We start from the raw sequence: 21672 nt of genomic DNA on the forward strand, positions 1-21672 counted from the left end.
AAAAAGTAAAATGAGAACAAAAGAAGCAAAAAGAGAATTCTCGTTTAGAACTTTTAGAGCAATAAACAGACTAATTGAATTTGTGGATTTCACTAGATTGTTGGGTTCGAAAATCAAAATTTTGAAGATGATGTGGAATTCTGTCATTTGGAACGTTTCAGAAGCTAATATCTGCAGTTGGTTAAGTGTAAGTGATTGCAGTGGCTGCAAAAACACGAAAACGAAATTAAAAAGAACTCACTGGTAGCAATACCATCAGCAGTAGTTGTAAGTTCTATTCAATAACAACAACAACATATTCGAACTCAATACGTTAGCCGTACCAGACAATTTTTACCCCTAGTCCAAGTTTAACGCAGAACCTAATAAATGTGACTATTTTGAAAGCCAAGCTGTCAAATGATTCAAATGATTTGTTTCAACACATTGCTAACCCAATTTAAAAATATTCTTGTCCCAACTTGATGACGCTTGCTATTCGCGAGGGTAAAAATCAAATAAAATTTTTTTAAAAAAATGAAAAACTTTCAAGAGAATTCTAACAAACTACGTGCGTTGAGCAACGGACCTCTAACGAAGAAGCGAGTTGTTTCCACCCAAGCAGAAATAAAAAAAAAACTCAAATTAAAACACTAAGTTTTTTTGGCTATCATAAAGCACTACTGCAACAAAGAATCAGAAATCAAAAAGTATTATAATTACCAAGTTTACAGTCAGCAGTCCCTTCATCATTTATTCCACTGAAAATCTTAAGAGTTTTCTAGATACAGAAGAGCAAAGAATTACGTGGATAATGAGAATTTAAAAATTATAATTTCATCTTTTTTCGCCCATTTTGTGCATCATTAGGCTTAAAATAATTTGCAATATTTACAGTAGAATCAAAGATCTGAAACACGTCTCAAAAAATCTCTCAAACCTTCTGACCAATCAAATTTAAACAAATGTTTAACATCATGAATTACGTAATCATTAATATCATTTTCTTGTAATTTACTGTGAGTTTTTCTAAATTTTTTGCTCTTTAATTGTTATCATTTTTCAGTTAGGGACATTTTTCGATTCTGACATGTCAATTTTCAAATTTTCAGTCTTGTTATACTTGAATTTAAATTTAGCGTTAGTAGCCAGCTCCTTATTTCATCGCTCGTGTAGATTTCTGACTTCAACTCAGCAGTACCGCCTAGCTCATTACTGCATTCAAGAAAATACTGCCTACTGGGGAGTCCGCTTATCAGTGCTCAATAATCATCCTGGCTAAATGTCGCACTGTTTGGCCGACATTGGTGGAGATACACCCACTACTTGTAAGCTTATAAACCTCTTTGGATCTCATTTCACGTGCAAAGGAAGTTTTGAGGGATGGCGAGACTGTTTTTAAAGATCTTGTTCTAAAAGTCATTTGTGCCCCCGGATATTTGCCGCAACTTTGCAGCTAACAGTTGCAATGATTTACCTGGATATTGCACTATCATGTCGGACGGGGTAGATTATCATTTCTCTGTTTTGATGCCGTAACCTCTAAGACTTTCTTTCACTCAAGGATCTTGTTGAGGGTTTCAAACCTTACAATTTCCGACCGTTTTTCTCGATAATGATTTTCAGACCATTGCTTCCAAATTCTCTCCATTGTCCTGTCAAGGTTACCATTTTTGAGGTACTTCTGAAAACCCGATCTCACAAAAGTTTTATGGATGATCACTTAGTGCTGTCAAAAAATGGAATAAAATTATTTGAATTAAAGCACAACATTGCTGACTCGTGTGCAGCATGCAGAAGGAAAAAAGATGCTAGCAAACTAGACAGGTGCTTTTTCTATAACTCACCCCATAGTAGCAAATAAATTTAAAATAAGGAAGATTTTGAAAAAATAGAGCACAAAATCCCAAACGTACCCCGTTTTTAATATGCGCAGACATTAATTTTCCAAACACCAGTTGAGATACTCTAATGATTATCGATGAGCATGAGCTAACCATTGTCGACCTAGTTGATGAAAAACACTAGGTTTAGCCGACATGGGTGGAGAAACATCCATTACTTGTCAGCGTATAAACATCTTTGGATCTCATTTGACGTGCAGATGAAATAGTGATGGATGGTAAGCGTGTTTTTAAATTTTTTGTTGTAAAAAACATTTTTCTGGCCCGGATATTTGCTGCAATTTTGCAGCTAACAGTTGCAATAATTTATCTCAAAATTGCACTGTCAATCAGAAGGAGGTTGACTATCATTTCTCTGTTTTGATGCCGTAACCTTTAAATCTTTCCTTTTCTCAAGGATCTTGGTAAGAATTTTAAACCTTGCATTGTCCGACCATTTTTCCTGATATTAATTTTTAGTCCATTGCTTCCAATTTTTTTGCTAATGTCTTGTTCAAAATCACTTCTATGTTGAGGTACTTCTGAAAACCTGATGAAACGTCCCTTCATTAACGTTTCTTTGTACTGCAAAGAAGCGCAGCCTATAAAAATGAGAATTTTCCTGTTATCTGTGAGTTGTTGGAACCATCCACATGTGACCTGAGTTTACGTTTACTTTTAAATCCAATAAGTCAAACTACCGTTACAATCAAGTTCTTCTAAAGCAAACTGCAAATTTGGATGCAACTTATTGACAGCCTCCTGAACTACCCCAGGTTCGCCTCTCACACTATTAACTATGTCATCCACATATCTTAGAAAAGCTTGAACACGATTGTCATTCTGACTTGTTTCCTGCTGTTCTTTGCAAACCATGCAAAAACGGTCAATTTCAGTAACGTTTGCATAGTTGGACTCCAATGTGTTAACACACCCTTAGTGGATCTGTTCAAACAGGCTGTGCATTTTACTCCTTCAGTTACCTTTTTTACCTTTTTCTGGCATCCAGGGCAGACTCCCTTTTTATCCTCATTTTGGAAACGTCAATTTTGCTAATTTATTCATTAATGCAGCTTCGTATTCTTTGAGTTACAAATTGGCCAGTATAACTGCCCGAGAGGCGACCTTTGCTGAACAGTCTTTTTGTACAAACTGCAAACCATTGCATTTAAAGAGTACCTTACCCACAGTCAAGTTTATAGCTTTTTCATAGCTTTGCGAGATAAATCCGGAGGATTGGTTTGCTTTATACAATCTCCTCGGGGCTATTTTAATGGTTTCCCTGAGGGGGACAGTAGTGTACATACTCTTTATATCAAGGGAAATTATACTCTCATCAGAGTCCAATTGAGTTTTCTCCAAGATCTCGCTGGCGATTTACTGTTTCTTTATAAGTTAGTCCCTGCAATTTAATCAAGGTTTTTTTGCCAATGTTTTAGATGGCCATTTGAGCTACCAGGTAAAGAAAGGACACGAGACGAGATGGTGTGCCTTGTTTGTGCGCTTTAACTAAGGCATACAGGTTTGCCGGTTGCGCCCCTGTTGATGCTAATACAGTGCCAGGTCAAACACGTCTTTTTTCATGGCAATTAATTCTTTGCTTATGGTTTTTTCAGTTTTTGTGACAATACTTTCAGTAAGATTCTTCCTCTCAAAAAATGTTTTTGCCTGCAAAAACTCAATTAGTTTCCTTATATGTCTCCACTTTCATTATACAAATACCCACCAAGTTACCCACCCATCAAACGAAACCGACAGAAGACCGTTGTCCTTCAAATTTTTCCTGGCTTTTTCAACTCATTTGTCAGTAGGTGTCCATTTCACTTTCACGGCATATCTTTTTGCTGCTGCTTTAATCTCGCATAGTTTTTTCCGGGTATTCTTTTTAGTTCAGCCCAGACAACAAAAACTATCAATATCAGCAAGGAATATCTATCAACTCCTTAAGCTCGCCTCATACCGGATGTCTTGGTCTAAAATTTAAGGCTTCCCGATACCACTCCGGCAAAATCACTTCATCTAGTATTCTGACAGACCTGTTACCCAAGTTTTTTTGTTCTACCCTGTTTTTTCTTGTCTTCTCAAGTTGATGAAACTACACCTTGCTCGCAGGTTTAGATTAAATATTACAGAAGGCAACCAGTTGTCATCGATACGCCTTCTCAGTACTTTCCTTGCAATAACTAGATTACCTGATTCTGTAAATAAAATTTGCATTCGCCTGGTTTAACTCAGTTTTCAACTTTTTTTAATTAAAAGTTGTGCGAAAGTTTGATCCGAAAAAAAACACCGCTAGCAAGCACGCGAAACCTTAAGAAATCTGGTATAATCTCGTTATCCAGATATTTTTTTGCAAAATTTCTTCTCAGGAAACTGTTTATAAATTTGTTCAAATGTTTTAGATAATTTAACACAAGTTTCCAGGTTCATTTTTTTTGCAGGACCAATCTGAGGAGTAGTGGTGGTATCAATTATGCGGTCATCTCATTTTTGGATGCCAGGAGCATTTAAACTCATGTGGCACTCAGCAAATTAAAAACAAACCGAACAGTATCTTACCTTTTTCTGGTCGTTCATCTCCTCCTGAACTTCTGTGCGCGGCGGCGTCCCTGCGATGGCTTCTTGGTTTATGCCCATATCTTCGAGAAATTGCCAAGCAGGTGGTCTCGACGGGACAGCACCACCCACAGTTACTTCAATTCCAATTCACTGGACTGGTGCAGTTGGAGGTTCTCTCTGAGGACCGCAAATTTTGTCTCTTGCTTCTAGAGATAAGGTTACTGGTTGCCTTTATTAAGATTGTCTCTTTCTTCAGCATATCCTCAGAGATAACAGGAGCGCTCGTTCTCCTGCAGTAGACAATGGCACATATTTGCTGTCGCTTTGAGTGTAGATACGCCAGTAGTTCATCAAGTGGGCAGGGAAAACATTTACTGGTACCATGGGATGATATGCTGTCGTTCAGCTTGTCGTGCCAGAAGATGATATGCTCACTTGCTACAGATTGCTATTCCAACAAAAGTCGCAAGTTCTTCCCTCTGTTCAAGATTTTGTGTTTCAAAGAAAAACCGGGGACTGCGTAGACCTTCTTTTCTGTCTCTCTCCACTCTTCTCTCTCCACTCGTCTCAAGTTTTTTTCTTTCAGGCTGTGAGAAAGGCAGCTGGCAGCCACAACGATCACCTTTTTAACTCAAACAGTAAATTTATGACCAGGAAGCAGACTACGGTAATATACGCTAAACTCACTTAAAACCGTTAAAAAACAAATAAAAACCTGTACAAATTGAATTTTTAATTGTTTTCTGTAAAAGAATTTAACAACTTGTTCATAAACGTTTTGTGCATCATCAGGATTTTGTGCATCATCAGGGTTACTGTACAAAATGTTTTGTACAGTAACATCAAAAATCTAGAGGAAGGAACAAACTTGTCACAATAATACTTTAAAATTGCCGACCAATCAAAATTAAACAACTGTAATTATAACTTAAATTACGCTATCATTAAAAAACTTTCCACAAAACTTCTGGGAATTTTTAGTTTTTTGTTCTTTATTTGTTATAACATGTTAATTTGGCGCTATTTTCGATTCTGTCATGTCAGTTTTTTTTAACTTTAGCCTTGTTATACATGTATTACTATTTTAACGTTGGTTCGCGCCTCCTGAAATCATCGCGCGTGTTTATTTTTCCCCTTTCCCTCCCTAATGTGGATAGAATTAAAGAGAGTCAGATGGTTGGGAATCAAGCCAAAGGATTGAGAAAACTGACATTCGATCAGAATAAACCGGAAACTCAAAAATTCAAAAATTTTGAAAGGATATGACGCAACGGATCTGTCAGATACTTATACTAAGTGACCTATACTATCAGATACCTAAACTAAGAAACTAGCTTTTGGTCCCCTGTCTCGCTAAAAAAAAACTTCGGAAGTAAATGTATCAGTTTTAGTGCCAAGTACACAGGCAGCTTTCGCAACCTCTATGGCGAGGAAGACATTCTGCTTAAGAAAGCTACCTGCCCAAATTTTCTCGGTGTACGAGTTCAAGGTCTTTAAGAGCTTATTTAGAAAAATCTCAGTGCTAGGGCCGGCTTAATCTTTTTATCTAAAACTCTATTTTTGTCAAATTTGCGGTCTTCCATTTCGGCCGCCGCCGTTACGGGGTTACAAACCGTGCTTGCGCTTATTCTACAAGGGGATAGGGAGTCAACTACTGTTGCCTTCCCAAGGAGCTGCCTATCAACAGCCCATGCTCTGAGCGTCAAACCGTCTGATCGCTTCTGATCTGAGCTGTGGAGGTGCCGTGGCTCTAAAACAGAAGGAAAAAAGTGGATACAAAACTTTGTTTAAGAGCGCATTCAAATTTGAATGCCTTAAGATTCTCCCTGACAAGATAGGCCATGCCATCCTTCTTCGGTTACTTACATCTTTTTCCTCAAATGCAACTAGGTTTTCCAGAAACTTTTGAACCTAGACGGAGTCAAACTGCAATTATAAATGGGTTTGTCATTTAGTTCTTCTTTTAATTTGGTTATTTTTAATTTAACTTAAATGACTTTTTTTTAACTGTTTCCTAGCTTTCCGTTTTTCTGGTAACAATTTTTTTTCGTTATCCCAAATACTTGGCTTGATATGACTTTGTGACCATGTGTAGGACTTCTCATGGACGTTTTGTATACGACCAACAAACATGTCGGTCTAGCTAACTGCACATTTAAACAAATTTATAATGAATCAATTCACAATCTGCATATATTAACTTTTTTACGAGCAAAAAAATCTGGCATAAATTTCATTTTCACTTTTTTTTATGGGAAGTTAGTTGTCTTTTTTATTGAACAAAATATAATAACTTCGAAATTTTTTTTTCATTTAGCTATTTCCTAGCTTTCGGTTTTCCTTGTAATGATTTTTTCATCGTTGCCCCCAAAAATTTTGCCTTAATTTTTTTTTGGGATCATGAATAGGTCTTTTTGTGGTGGGCCCATATCTGATCAGCAAATATGTTCGTTTAGCTAACTGCACATTTAAAACGCATTCATGCTACATGCTTTTTGCAACTGTTTTACAGTTTTGTTAACAAAACATCCGACAAAATTTGAATTCTAAATCCAAATAGTTTTTTAAATGCTTTGTGTATTTCTTGACTGTTGTTCTAATTTAATTGTTTTTTGTTTTAATTTGATTGTTTCCAGTTTTTTGGTGGCGGTTTTTTTGCCCAAAACATGCTAATATTTGATGTTGGGACCATGTGTAGGCCTTCTTGTGGCGGTCCTGTATATGATCAGCAAAGGCACCGTTCTAGCTAACTGCAAATAACAAATATATTTAAACTGGATTAGTTTGCTAATTGCAGCTGTTTTACAGTTTTTCAAGCAAAAAATTGGTCAATAAAATCTCTGGTAAAAAAAATTGTTTGCGTGTGACTTTGTTTTGACCAGCTCTACTTTATGTTTCAATTTTGAGTTCGACTGTGCAGTAAATTTGTGTTCAATTTTATGTTTGACTATGTGTTCGACTTTATGTTTCGACTGATTCGACTTTATGTTCCGACATTGAGTTCGACTATAGTGCCGTCTGGACTATAGATTTTCGTCGAACTGACATGTGTTCAATCTGAATTGGTCAAATCAAAAATCGCAAACCTTGACCCTGACAATGTAGCAGGAAAATATAAAGTTAAAAAAAACCAACAATTATCACCAACTTTATCCTAATTCGCCTTGCTACACTGTATAGTTTTCTTGCTTTTAGATTTTGAAAAACTTTTCTAAAGCAAAATGATTTTATTTCTAAGCTTTCTTGAATAGAAAGCTTACTTTTGGATTTTTATGCATATTTGACAGCAAATTGAATTTATTTTAAAGCTTTCTTAAATAAAAAAATTTTTCAATCAGTATTGAAAAGCATAATTCTCATAATCATGGGTAGTTTTTTGTCATTTCGGCAAATTACTTTTGTCAGTTTAATCTTTCAAATTTGGATAAAATCGAGCAATGTATTTCATGAAATTACCTAAAGTTGAATGCTACTACGTAAAAATGAAATGAGTTTTTGAGAAATCTTTTTATGTTACAGGCTAGTATTAAATCATTATAGTCTTGAACAGTAAATGAAAATCCAGTGAAGAAAAAACTAACACTTGAACAATTGACTTGATACAAAATCCAAGAGTTCATGTTTATGTATTGGCAAGCTCACGAAGCGTAATACTCTATTAGCTTTACCTGCTGTATATGTATTTGACCAACTTTTTCAATATCTGAAAAGTTTTTTAAATTTGATTTTGATGGGCTAATCATATTTTTCTAATTTTTCAAGTTTTCCATAGCTTTTTATTTTGTCTGGACCAATTAGAGGACCTAATTTCAAAAAATTGGGATAATTTAAACTAGCGTCATCTAGCGTTTTTTTTTCATCTAGCATTTCTTTTTCAATTAATTAAATTTTCTTTGAAAAAAAAGTTAATTAATTTTTCTTTAAAAAATTGTCAGTTTTTGTTTGTCCATTTTTTATGAGACCAAAGAGGGTTTATTTCACTATTTTTATACGCGTTTGTTTATTTCTCTAATCACAAGACGCACTAGAGGCGACACTATTTTGAACTAAAAATTTTTTTTTAGTTTTTATGAATGTGGTCGGAATATTCTGTGCTACTTGCACATCAATCGTTTCATTTGGAGTAAACGAATTAATGATTTTGGGTATCAATCATTGCTTTTCGAGAGAAAATGAAGACCAAGTACTGGACTCATTCATGCACTTATTCACAAAAACGTAAGTGCCTGTCAAAACTAAAACTCCCTCTCTTCCTGTGCAAGTCCTCTGTGCTACCTCTGTTCTACTAGTTCCTAGACGACAGCGTTTTTGCTCTGTTTAAACCAAAATTTGGGCTATGAACTTGGCCCAAAATGTCAACCGTTTTTACCCAATTTGCTACAAACTGAACTCATTCAGCCTCTTTTGTGAAACATTCGGCTCACTAAGCCCTTTTTCAAAAATGGCCTCATTCAACGACATACTAAGAAAACGAGGGCTATTAATTGGGCCACATGGGCTATATAATAGGCTAATTTATTTTTTTTTGTTTAACTTTTGGTTCATTTACCTTAACGTTTGGGTTCATTCAACACCCTAAAGCAAATTAGACGTTACCAACAAAAACGAATTTAGACGTTAAATTGTTTTTGCAAAACTAGCATTTTAGACGTAAAGCAAAGGGCTAATTAAAACTTATTGCCCAAAACAAATTTTCGTATTTAAAACAATAGTGTATGGTCCCATTGCATATCATGATTTATAAAATATTCATTTCAAGATTATAAAACATTTTTGAAATGCATAAAATGTACAATTGCGGCATGTGAAAAATAAGGAAGGTGAAAATTGCGAAATGTGAAAAGTTGATTTGCATTTAAGAAAGCTCGAACGAAAGATAACTGTAGTCGGTAAACAAAATTTAGACACGAACAATACAACTATGTCTAATTTCCCATATTTTTAATTTTGCATCGACGTCTAAATTCGTTTTGGTTGGTCACGTATAATTTGCGTTTCGTCTAATTTCCTAGGCCCCTTTGTTGTCAGTGTAGTGGCCATTAGTATCTTGTTGATATCATTGCTTGTGATAATTAATGTTACTGTTTCTGTTTGAATTTTTTGTAATAAGCTTTGTTTCTCAGCCCGCACCAATGACTCATTAATACTAAAAATTTTGTTTTCGAAAGTTTTTTTTCACGCAAAATCAGGCACTCCAAAAATCCACGAAATGGGTCGGGGGGGGGGGGGGGAGATTGTTAAGTAGATTACTTGCAGCGAATTTTCGACCAATCAGAATGAAGCAAAACTCGATTTTACATACAACGCTCTTGTGCGAAATTACTGTTCTTATTTACGGGGTGGAGATTCTTTAGTAGATACAATAGGGGGGAGATTGTTAAGTAGACCCATTAAACCAAAAGTCCTTTCACTCGTGATAGGCAAGTTTTTTTTTAAATTCTCAAAATTTTCTCCCAGTTGCGAGAAAAACTATTGTAAAAACGGTTGTTCAATTTCTAGCGAGTAAAGCGATCGAGTAACGTTCTTTATTAGAAAATTTGTTTTTTAGGTTTCTAGGCTACGAAAATTGGCTTTCACTAAAAATAAAACTAGTTTCGGAAGCTTTGTCTAGCGCTTCTTGGGCAAAAAAAAAGTTTTTTTAAAGTATCTTTGAAAATATTTGCAAAAAATTAGAACTTTTTAAAGTTCTTTCATTTTTTTGTTTGTCACCCATTTTTGAAAACAAAAGATGTCATTTTAAATATACAATTATTGTCGTTTAAAATGTTTTCTTCTTTCTAAGCAATTATGTTTGATCTCCCTCCAGACAGGTGCAAAATAAGTGCACGATTAAAAAAAATGAACAAATCGATTTTGTTTCAATTTCCTTTTTCAAAAACTATTGTAGTCGAAGTCTTCTGTGCTGCTTGCAGAGCAACTGGTTAAACCTATCGTTTCGTGTATTTCCTAATTGGACAACTATTTTTTGGTTTTTATTGAAAGTTTTGTTCTCAGTCAAACCACAATGCACTTTGCTCAGAAGGTGGGCTTAAAATTTTAGAAATCAAATGTTGCTAGTTATTTTTTCCAAAATTTAGCAAATTTAGACTTAATTCATGATAAAACGTTATTTTATAACTTTCACTGAAGCGTTATTGCGTCTATGTTAATATTTTCACGTTCCACGTATCGTTCATGAACATTTTGCTGTCTTGCTTAAATCGTTTTTGACTTTCTTCTTTCCTCACAAATTTCCCGAGGTGCAAAAACTCGTGGGATTTTTTACCTTTTCTACGACCAAATCAATGCCTCTGTAGCTCGAAGATTTAGTAGATTTAGGCGGGCGCGGATCTAGGATTTTCTCGAGGGGGCGAATTTTCAAATGTCGGCCAATAAAATATGCAGATTTTCCGAGCTCTCTCAAATCACTAAAAAGACCCTGCTCTGGCCATTTTTTTTGCTCCGCGGGTCATTTGTAGAAAAACAGGCCAGAAAATGTTTTAGGCTTTTTTTGGACAGTTTTGACAGATCGTGTTTTTTCGGCGCACGCTCACCTTTCTAAAATAGTACATATTGACGCCTAAGGCGCCTTGAGAAAAATGCGAGGATCTAGGTCCGTTTGGCTCAGCGATGCTTTTACGAGTATTGTCTTGTCTATTTCATCTTTCTGTGTGATCCCGACCTACAGTCGTTACTTGCGAGAAAACGTTTCAAAAGAAAAGGTTGAATTTGGAAATATTATAGAAATATCTACACATTTAAAGAAATTTATCTAAACGAAAAGTGCTATCAAGTCGTTTGAGTAATGAAATTGCACAAAAGGAACGAGGCCGAATTTGAAAAGAGCAGAATGGAAAATAAGACTACATGCAAATCATCGGGTAAAGAAATAATTCTATGCTTAAAATAAAATTTCACATGAGGACTAATTGGAAAAATCTGTCAAAGATAATTCAAATAAGGCAGAACTTAAAGTGATGCAAAGTTTTATTTTTTTAGTTTTTTTCTCTGTAATTAGCTGAGATTGACTGAGTTTGTGTTGTCGTTTTCGTCTGAAAACACGCCTGAGTCGACTTGGGTATTTCTTCCACTAGGCGAAATGCTCTGTGACCTTGTCATCTGACTCGAAGCATGTCGTTGTGGGTTACTGGAGTTATTGGATGTCTGAGGGTAATTATACTTAGGGTTCTCACTCATTCTTTGGGGCTTTCTGGGTTCGGATTGGTTTCGATTCTGCTTCCTGGCGTTTCGCTTTCGCATTTGAGCCGAAGGTGCACATGAATCGTCAATAGCCGAGATTAGTTGTCGTCTGCAAGTGGGGTCTTTGCACCAGAGTACGAAGCGATGAGTCACCGAGGACTGACTGAGGTCGGCGGCCGATTCGGTGAAGTCTAGCGAGAACTGCTGAGAGTCGTCGCTCATTTCATCCGGTACTCGGGTGGTTGTTCCCGTGGGAAGGAGGAATCTCTGTTTGGCTGAAGGATCGTCTTTGTTTGACTGCGCAACAAGGCTCTAAAAAAACCAAACAGTTAAAACATGATATATAAACCAAGACGTTGTGATTTGCAGATATACAACAATGAACTCAATAATAATTATTATTATTATCAGAAACTGATGTCAAAAATTCTGATCTTAATTTTGATGTATGTTAACTAAGTGGTATACAATTATAATATTTGAATTCCAGCTTACCATTTTCCTTCGTTTCTTGTCGCGTGTGTTGGGAATGAGTACGATTGCATCTCGGAATACAAACATCATCATCTGTGTGTTTTTGCCTTTCTTTCCCGAATTTTCCTCGATTGAATTGCTGACCCAAGTCACTGGTCCATGAGCCAACAGTTGTTCCAGGGGCAGTGCCTGGACTAGACTGGAGTCGATTTGGGAATCGAACAGCATCTGGTCGAATGTTGGGTAGTAGTCTTCGAACACTCTCTGCATTTCGTTGATATGAGAACCAAGTTTGTCCACGTTTTCGAACGTTTGCTCAATTGTTGCGTATCCTTCCAAATCGGCGGGATAATTGTCGGCAATTTGTCTGATGAACAGTTTGTATTTCAGAATTCGCTGAAGCGGTTTGATCATAAATGATTGCAGGTTTCGAGCTTGCTCGTTCAAAGGGTTGCTAGAGTCCAGAAGCTGTTTAAATTCGGGATCCATGCTGGCCTCTTTAAAGATCTCAAGAGCTTTATTGTGCAGTGCGCAATAAGAACCATAGATCTTGAAATTGCCAACGTGTCGTCTAAGAGCGTCCATACAGGGAATCAGAGATTCAACTAAGGATTCTAAGGTCGTTGATGTTGCTTCTAGAGACGAATGTTCAGGGTATACAGATCTCAGTTCGGCGAAGAAATTTCGCTGGACCTTTTGAATGTTCACAGCGGCAGAGTAAAGTTGATGGATCTCAGAATGGTTGACCAGCTTTGATCGTACAATCGGAGTGAGATAATCACGGATAAAGGAATCCAAGTCTTCCACGTAGTGTTTCTCTGTGAGGAATAGCTCATCCGAAATTTTAGACAATTTCTGGAACACCGATTTTGAGTTAGGTCCGGCGTCACAAGAAGCTGAATGATCATTTGACGAGGTCTTTCGTTTTCCGCAGACATCACAAGTTGAGCTAGAGTACCTGGATGGTCTGAGAGATCTGATAAGGAGACTAAGGTTGTCTTTCTTCTTGAGATGGAAATCAATCAAGCTCTGATCAACTGATGTAACAGGCAGGTTATCAATTTCGATGATTTCATCTCCTTGAGTGATTCCGCCATTCTCCGCAACTGAACGTGACATGACATCGAGAACGAAGAGTCTAGATTGTCCACTTCCACTATCGGCTCTCATTTCAAAACTGAAGCCGTAAGGTTCACTAGGGTTCGTTTTGGACAGGTCTACTGTTTTGTATTCTTTGATGCAGAGTTCGATAGCTTCACAAGTGTAGTTAGTTAGCAGAGCTCTGGGCTGAGGAATGAGCCATCTGTCGAACTGTTTGACCCTGATGAAGTGATCCTTGGGATCCAGACTTCGCTTTCTGCAACATCTGTCTAAAACGTCTTGAACTGTCGTGTGGGGAAGAACCGGGATAACGCTAGTTTGGTTCCTGGGCAAGTTGATTCGTCCCAGTTTTCCTTTTTCGTGATGATCCCAAACCGCTAGTTGATCCTTGGCAGCAGGTGAGCAAACGATTGAATCATCAAGCGAAACAGTGGCATTATCCACTTTGCCAGCATGTGAGTTTCGTCGTTTCAGGTTTCGTTTTGCGATTTCATCTTTAGCAGAGACGGAATCCTTGGCTCGGAGAAGTGAGAACATAGTTCTTTTAGGTCGTTCCAGGGATCCCTGATTCTTGCCCTGAGGAATCGACTGAGCTGTGAGGAGAGCATGTACTGCGCAAACAGAGAAACAGTTCAGTCGCGATAGCTGAGATTTCGTCTCTTTCGTTGCCATGCATAGAAGTGTCTTGGGATTGGGCAAGTCCTCGTTCCTCAGTGATGCGATGTAGCACTTGAGTCTAAATGAAGAATACATGTTTGAAAATTTTTTCACAAAAACCATTGGATATCCTAGCTTTTTGGGAAAAACAGTAAATTTGTACGGCTCGAATTTCAAGTTTTAAAATGAAGTAAATAATCTTTCTCGATTGTTATTAGTGAACTGATTTGACTTTATTGTGATTTATAATATTTGGGAATTAGTGTTTACCTGAAAATATCGCACTGGTATTTTTCAGTGTTTGTCAGGTTCTTGGACTCCATGCAAAGCTTTTCTTTGCGTTCAATGTCCAGCCTCAGCAATTTGACAGTGTCTTCAGAATTCTTGTTGAGAGCAATGGCGTGTCCACAAACTAAAAAGAATACTCCCAATTATTTATCTAGCTGGGAATGTGAAATCTACAAAAAGTGAACCCAAATTATTCGAGCGAATAGTTAACATTTTGAAGCTATTTGTTCCTATTTAATTTGATCATTGTCCTTTTCATTCTACTTTGAAGTGGATTTGTGACATCCGAATGTGATTAAAACGAGACCTTGACCGCAAATAAATCGTTAAATGGCTATTTGGGATTGGGAATTAAGTTGAGCTTGCAGCAAAAAGCAGTAAGAACAGCAAACTGCTACTGAAGATACTCTTCTTACCTTTATGGATGGTGTTGGTCCAGGCATGCATGTCTGCGTATGATATGCACTGGATCATGAACACGTCTCCGATGCTGGTGCTCACGACTATAATGTGTTCCCTTCTGGGGTGTTCCGGCAGAGGCTGCACCAGACAGTTTTCCAGGGCTGCAAATACAAAGGGTCAAATTGACTGGAAACTTAAGTGCCAAGCCGGACCAATTTTAGTAATAATGGTTATCTACATCAAAACCATTTTTCTTATAACTAACTTCCTGATCGTGTAAATACTTTTTAAAATGGTTATCTTAGTTTAGTTACTAAAGATTGGAACTTACCGATGGTGCTAATGGGAGTTGCATTAGCATTGTGCATGTCAGTATAGAGCAGCAAAGTGGTTCCCTTCAGACAACACCAGAAGCGTCTGAACTTCCTCTTGGCCACTGGGTCAAGCTTCCTCTTTTTCAGAGCCAGCAGGTGCTTAACTTCCAGCCATCCTGTCTTGCATGAGACTCCAAAGTTGCCGTAGTTGTTGCTTTCCTGGAACAGTGACTTCGGTTGCAGTCCACTGGTAGGAGTGGGGGTGTCCTGGAGTTGTTGGGAAGTGTCCAGGGAATAGGTGCTGGGTGTGTGTGACATAGTGCTTCCTGGCATCCATTCTGAGGCTGTGATTGAGCTGTAGTTGCATTTGGAAGGCTGAGGAGTCTGCGTCTCAAGGTCATAAACGCTCTAAACAACAACAACTTTATATAAAACATTTACCCCAATTATAACGCAACATTTTGTAGATCAATTATGAACTTATTGCTACTTTAAAATACTAAAATATTTCGAAAAATGGTGTGATTTCGAACGAAATATTACTTTTAATGAGCACCGCTTGAGCCTTGACTCGTGCAAGTACCTGAGAGGAAGATATAACGTCGGAAACAGATGAGCAAAGAGTTCGATCTTTGTCGAATGAATCGTCCGAAGAAGAGGAGGAAGACGACGAGAAGTCGGCACTTCCCGCCTCGATAAAAGAGTCGATCAAACTACGCGCTTTATCAGCGCGGATTCTGATTCTAAAGGAGTTTCTACCCCTGAGTCTGAAGTTCAAGTTGCACTGAGAAGTCGATGAAGTCAAGAACTTTTCATTGCTCGTTTTGTGAGACATGGCAAGTTAGAGAAGAGTTTTTCAAGCGACGAGTTGTCTAGAGTTTAACAAGTTCTCGGCAAATGCAGACTTTTCGTCGCCTTTGTCTAAGGTAGGAAGTCTTAATTGTGTTTAACGCATATGCGGTGTAGAAAAATTATAATTTTTCCTGCCAGGGCCGAAAAAATAGTGGCAACCAGTGGGTTAATAGGACGCTTTTACAAGTTTCACTATTTGTGAGGCGTTTTCTTCGAAACTGGTACATAAAGAAATGGTTACAGGTGAATTTTGCATCTAGAAATGAGGCACGCTATTAATGTACGTATTAATTGATTGCTAATCGAATCGATTATGTCTTCGGAATACGTTGAAGTTATCGACTAATAAAATGTCTGAGTAAGGAATACAGGCTATGTTGACTATTAAATGGCGATTACAGGCAAAAATGGGCTGTATAATATTAGCAGCGCTCCAAAAAAGATTTTATGATGGCAACAACACGCAATATTATTTTCAAATGTCCTATAAGTCACTAATTTTTATAGTGTTAGAAAAAGAAAAATGTTTATTTGATTTCATTTAAATGTCACTAGATAACATATACTTGTACTCTCCAATTAAACTGGTAGAAATGAAAATGAAAAAGATATGTCTGTTTTTAACTCTAGTTTCAGGATATGACTAATATGTTTTTCGATCAAACATTTTGTGGTGTGACTAGATTGCGTGTGACTCAAGCGGCTAAATTGAAAAAAGTTTCAAATTAACGAACATGTAATTAATTTTTTCCACTAAATTATGATTTTTTGCTTCTAAAGCGTTCGGAAACTGAAATTGATGCCAACATTTTTCCTCTACTCACCCTAAGAATAGTGTCGTCAAGGTTTAAACTGCAGTTGATGCTCAAGTCGATAGTTGCATTTAAATCGAAACACAAGCCAGACCGGTCGAATTCGGCGGGAGGGGAGTCAAAAAAAACCGAAGGCCGGTTCCTTTTATAGGGTGGACTGGAAACTTCATGTATGTTTCCAAACGAATCAGTGGAAATAAGACAAGTAGGAGTTTTTGGTTTCAAAATCCAAGGCATTTTGAAGTTTTAATATTTCTAAACTCTTTATTCAAGCTCAGTAGATTTTGTTGTCTATGTGTTTTCTGGGTAAAATGAAGTAGCGTTTTTTTGTTTCAAGCTTAAGATAAGTTTTTGTTTTGTCGAATTTGGGCGAAACTTTTAAGTTGGACTAGCGATAAGTTACGGTTTGAAGTTAGGGTTTAGCAGTGAAAATAGATGGTAAGTTGGATAAACAGAGACTTAGGGTTGAAATGATTTTGTAAGCTAACCGGTACTGTGGAAATAACAAAACTGCCACATTAGAGCAAGTGTGAATAAACATGTAATTCACACTTCAATTCAGAGGCGATCGACTTCCAAGGGCTTTGAGCGCCTCTATTTTGATACTGGGCCTTCAAAAATAATCCCTCTATTCGAAATGCTCAAACGCACTTGGCTTGAAACGTGATCAAAAGAGTACTCGAGGCATCCTTAATTCAACCGAAACTGTTCGAGTTATCTATTAGTAGGTTAATTAGATCAACATACTACATTACAGCATCTTAATTATATGAAATATGTATTCGATTAAATTAATTAATAAGTGTTTTGATTAAGAGTCCTCAACTTACCTCTAATGATTTATCCAAATCGGTATAGACGACAAAATCCACGTTTTCAATAGCTGATTGACTAGAATCGGCAAGCCCAGCAAATTGATTTTCCAATTTCAAAACTAAGGAGCCGTCAATATTCGGAGAATCGAAGAAAATAGATGTTCTAGGTTGTTTTCTCGGAGGACTATCCATGTTAAGTTTTTTGGTAACTTTAATAATTTTGACGTTGGAAGAGTTTAGGTTATCGAAGTTGAGCATTTTGGAAGATTTTGAGGTTAATCCGCTAATGATTTAGGATAAATCTTTAATTTTTTTACTACCGGCTTAAGCTGATATGTAAATTAAGTTTGAGAATCTGATTATTGATCAATTTGATATTGCAGTTAGTGTAGGAAACTCTAGTTTGAGAAAAGTGAAAGGTGTGAATTTGCACCAAAAGGTCCCTGAGAAATTGGAGCGAGGAGCGAAAAACGTTTGAGAAAACTTTGAAGGCGGAAGTGACGCTTTTTGACAGAAACAAAAACTGAACTTAAATTTGAAAGGCACTTGTTACAAATACACCAAGTTGTTCACACCTTTTCACCTGGCAATCAAATGGACAAATTTTCTCAAGACAAGTCTCATCAAAAAGGAAGGTTCTGCAAACAATTGTGAACCGAATGATGAACTTAATAAATAAATGAAAAAAGCCCAATTTTTTTGATAAAGACTGTACAGAAACGTTGAAAATTTGAACTATATTCATCATTTCATTTTATAAGGGCTATCGGCTGCCGACTGTATGCTAAGCTTGAAGAAAAACGAACCAAAAAATTCTTCATAATCAGATTTCAAAAAACAAAATTGGTTGACGTAGAAAAAATTTGAGCTAGTTAAGATTTCGAAATGAACTTGATTTGCAACTTGGCTTGAACTTGATTCGGATCAATCAAAGTTAATATTTCAAACCCTCTTTTCTGAGCAAACAAAAGAAACGAATTCTACCATGTAATGCTTTTTCGGATGATCAAAGCAATAAAAATATAATGACAGGTTCCGATGACAAGCTCTTCATCTCGATTTTGACGCACATTCATAAAGAGACGATTTAAAAAATAATCAATTGGCCTTAAGAATGATTTGAAGAACGTTTTGTATATTGGGTCCTTCATTCTAGAAAATTAAGTGAAAAACTGAGGTGAATTTTGAACGCAAAGCGATGGATTGCAATTTCGGACATCCTCCATTCGAACTAATGAAAAGGCGATGACTATGACTATGGTACAGAGAGCATGATTGAAGCAAAATCAAATGATTTAGTTAAGTGACAAAGATAATTATTGTTGAAAAGTGATAATCAACTCATACCGGGTTGAGTGAAGACATTGTCCTCTGTGACCTCAAGGAGTCACTACACGAAGAGCTAGTCCCCTCCCCCTCATCCCCCACCCCACCCGATGACCTTCCCCTCCGCACTCCTCTGCAGCTGCCCCTCCCACTGTCGTCATTGTTGCCCGAACATCCGAACACCCCTCTGGGCTCATCGTCCTCTTCGTCGTCATCATCATCATCCTCGTCATCCTCGCCACAACTGCTGTATCCCCCATAACGGAGTCCCCCTACTTTGGGAGTGGAACTGTTGAAATCGGAGGAGTCCATTCGGGAATAGTAATGGTGTTGCTCGGGTAGCCGACATTGATCCGAATTTATCAAATGCTGCTGCTGATGCTGTTGATGTTGTTGTTGTTGTTGTTGTTGTTGTTGTTGTTGTTGTTGATTTTTTTCTCGCTGTGCTAGATGCGCTCCCAGACTACTATTTAACACAGCAAAAATATCCTCAATTTCAGCTATTTCAATCTCGCTCATAGGCGTTGAGGTTCCACTTTTGTGCCTCAAAGGAAGCGAGTTCCAGGGTTTGGGGGACACAGGCCGTTTCTTGGAGTTAACTCGACGGGTGTTAAGATTGGGCGTGTGCACGAAATCGTTTATATCGACGGTTTCATTGTTAAAAAGGGAAAATAAGCGTCGCTGAACGCTTCGAAACATTTTCACTCCGCTATTTAAGAAAACAGTTTTCGACTTCCACTGAGTTATGAACTAATTAGTTCGGGAGTAATTGGGAAAAAGGAAAAAATGTGAAAGAAAACTTGCAAATGTAATTAAAGCATAAAAGAATCAAAGGTACGCTTCAATGATTGTTTGATTAATGTACAAAGACACGTTGCAATATCGCGGTTTTTTTTCGGTAGGGAATTTGGAAAGGAAAAGAAATTGACAGGACCAAAGCAGAATTTTTTCGATTGACGAGGAAATCGAAATGCAAGTGAAGTTAAGAAGGTGTTGCGAAGTGGTATCAATCTAAATTTAACTAACATAATGGGTTTGGTTGGGTAAAGGGTTCAGTTTTGTAGGCAATCAAATCAAGTATGGAGGGTAATTCAATTTTCAAGTGCTTTTAATGGTTTGAGGAAGCCTTAAAATTTAACTGCTCTAAAGCACGTTTCCTTTTGAAACGCTTCAGCTTTCCTTTTTTTGAATTCACTAGCGCCACTACTAAATTTTTCAAGACTGAAGTTTTGATTTTTTAAATGAGGGCAATTCAATCTTGAGAATGATACGAAACGTGAAAATTTTTGTTCAAATATTTTGTTTTTGAGGTAGAATTGAGTTTTCGATCAAGCTTTACAACCTCTGCTGTCTAACAGGATATGGTTAATATTTCAAAAAGGACACTATGAGCCCATGGCCAAATTTCCAATCTTCAAAGGGAAAAGAGCCCAGAGTTAATGGACCACGGTAAGCTCAGTGGAATAGGAGATGTAGTATGATTTCAGCTAGACTATGGAACGACTGAGATTTCTGGTTGCTTTTATTTGGATTGTGGCGGTATGGTGAAATAAAACAAATTATGAGCTGACAATGCCAACAAAATTGGTGGAAATCAACTCTAATATTGTAGATTATAACGTTATGATTTGCGAAAACAAACAGGAAAAATAATTTGCACAAAAAAAATCAACTTATTGCAACGATTTGCTATTTTTTTCACAGTAATTAATGACAGAATTTTGCAAACTATGAAAATATGCGAACTGACGGATGATATTGACCTTAGGATTGGTACTTGTGAATTTTGTTTTCGTCTCCAGATATGTGGCAGCGTGCCAATTAGATAAAAACAAGGATGATCAGCGCAAATGTGTTAGAGACTAGACCGTTTTGACTAAGTTTGCATATTGTGCATGGTGTATATTGAGGAGTGTTATGTAAACAAAGAGTAGGCTAATCCCTACTTTGCCATCCTAAATCTACCCGGGTTGGTGGAAAAGTTGCGTCTGCTATAAACAACGCCATACACCATCCTAAATAACCTCATAAAATCTAAAACCCCCCCCCCCCCCCCCAGCAAAGCCTTTAGACATCACAAAGATACAGCTGCACTTTTTTGTTTATTACCACTCAGCGAACAGCTCTTTTTAACACCCATTATTTCACTTCAACATTTCACAGCGGTATTTTTTAACATGTACCATCAAATTTACAACCTTTACTTTGAAAGAAAAATGGCTCAAAGTATTTTTAGTGCACCCAGATTGTATCTATGTTGATATAGACAAGCAGTGACGTATCTGCCGTCAAACTGCACAATAAAAATGGGAAAAACGTCCTAAAAGTCTATTTCCTAGATGTTGCAAGAAGTAAGCAGGTCGACAAAAGTGAACTGCTCTACACTGGTCTGATGTTTTTCCCTTGTTATCCCGGTTTGTTTGATTTTTATCCCTCGCTCGTGGAAATGAGCATGAGGGTAGCCATCATAAAAAATCAAGCCAAAAATCATTAAATTTTATCCCTTTGTTTCTGACTTTGTGTGCTAAGAAGACACTGTCAAGTGTAACTTACTGTCGTTTGAAGTTGGTCTTCTCAGCGAAGCTGGTCCTGAATTCCACACAATCAGCTTCTAAAACATGCCAAATGGTCAATCTCAAAATGCTGAAGATCAAATTCTGAAAAAATTCTGCAAGTTTTTGAAGTTGAATGGCCACGATGCAAATCATATCACTTTATTCTCTACATTGTATGGGGGAAATAAAAAATTCAAAAATTTCGTTTTTTTTTAAATATTAGCGGATACTTACATATAAAACGGAAACTTCCTGCTTCAAGCACCTTAAGAGGTAATCGGAACTTTAGTTTTTCTCTCTGACAGAAGCTTTCGTGTTTTAATTTGACTTTACAGCAGTTCATTTTTTTGCTATAAACTTTGATATTACGAATTATTAAAATGCTTACTTCATTAGATGCTGGTACAAACTAACAGAAATCACTCGCTGCAAAAAAGATTGATTCACAAACAATTGAGGGTTCTATTATATTGACG

At 37.0% G+C, this 21672-nt stretch overlaps 1 protein-coding gene across 5 annotated transcripts in view; it reads right to left on the reverse strand.

The window, feature by feature from the left end:
- Window positions 1–11166: 11166 nt before the first annotated feature.
- LOC134852193 (protein still life, isoform SIF type 1-like) overlaps window positions 11167–21672 on the reverse strand; it is a 41546-nt gene continuing 31040 nt past the window's right edge. For all 5 annotated transcript variants that reach the window (XM_063868503.1, XM_063868507.1, XM_063868504.1 and 2 more), the window contains exons 3-9: window positions 21195–21252; window positions 18663–19107; window positions 14854–15244; window positions 14537–14683; window positions 14103–14244; window positions 12096–13911; window positions 11167–11912 (exon numbers count right to left, since the gene is read on the reverse strand). In XM_063868503.1, the coding sequence (XP_063724573.1) occupies window positions 11415–11912; window positions 12096–13911; window positions 14103–14244; window positions 14537–14683; window positions 14854–15244; window positions 18663–19107; window positions 21195–21252 (3497 nt within the window). In that variant the 3' untranslated portion in view covers window positions 11167–11414. The remainder of the gene's footprint in view (window positions 11913–12095; window positions 13912–14102; window positions 14245–14536; window positions 14684–14853; window positions 15245–18662; window positions 19108–21194; window positions 21253–21672) is intronic.

This window comes from Symsagittifera roscoffensis, chromosome 7 (assembly GCF_963678635.1).
Source record: "Symsagittifera roscoffensis chromosome 7, txSymRosc1.1, whole genome shotgun sequence".
NCBI lineage: Eukaryota > Metazoa > Xenacoelomorpha > Acoela > Convolutidae > Symsagittifera > Symsagittifera roscoffensis.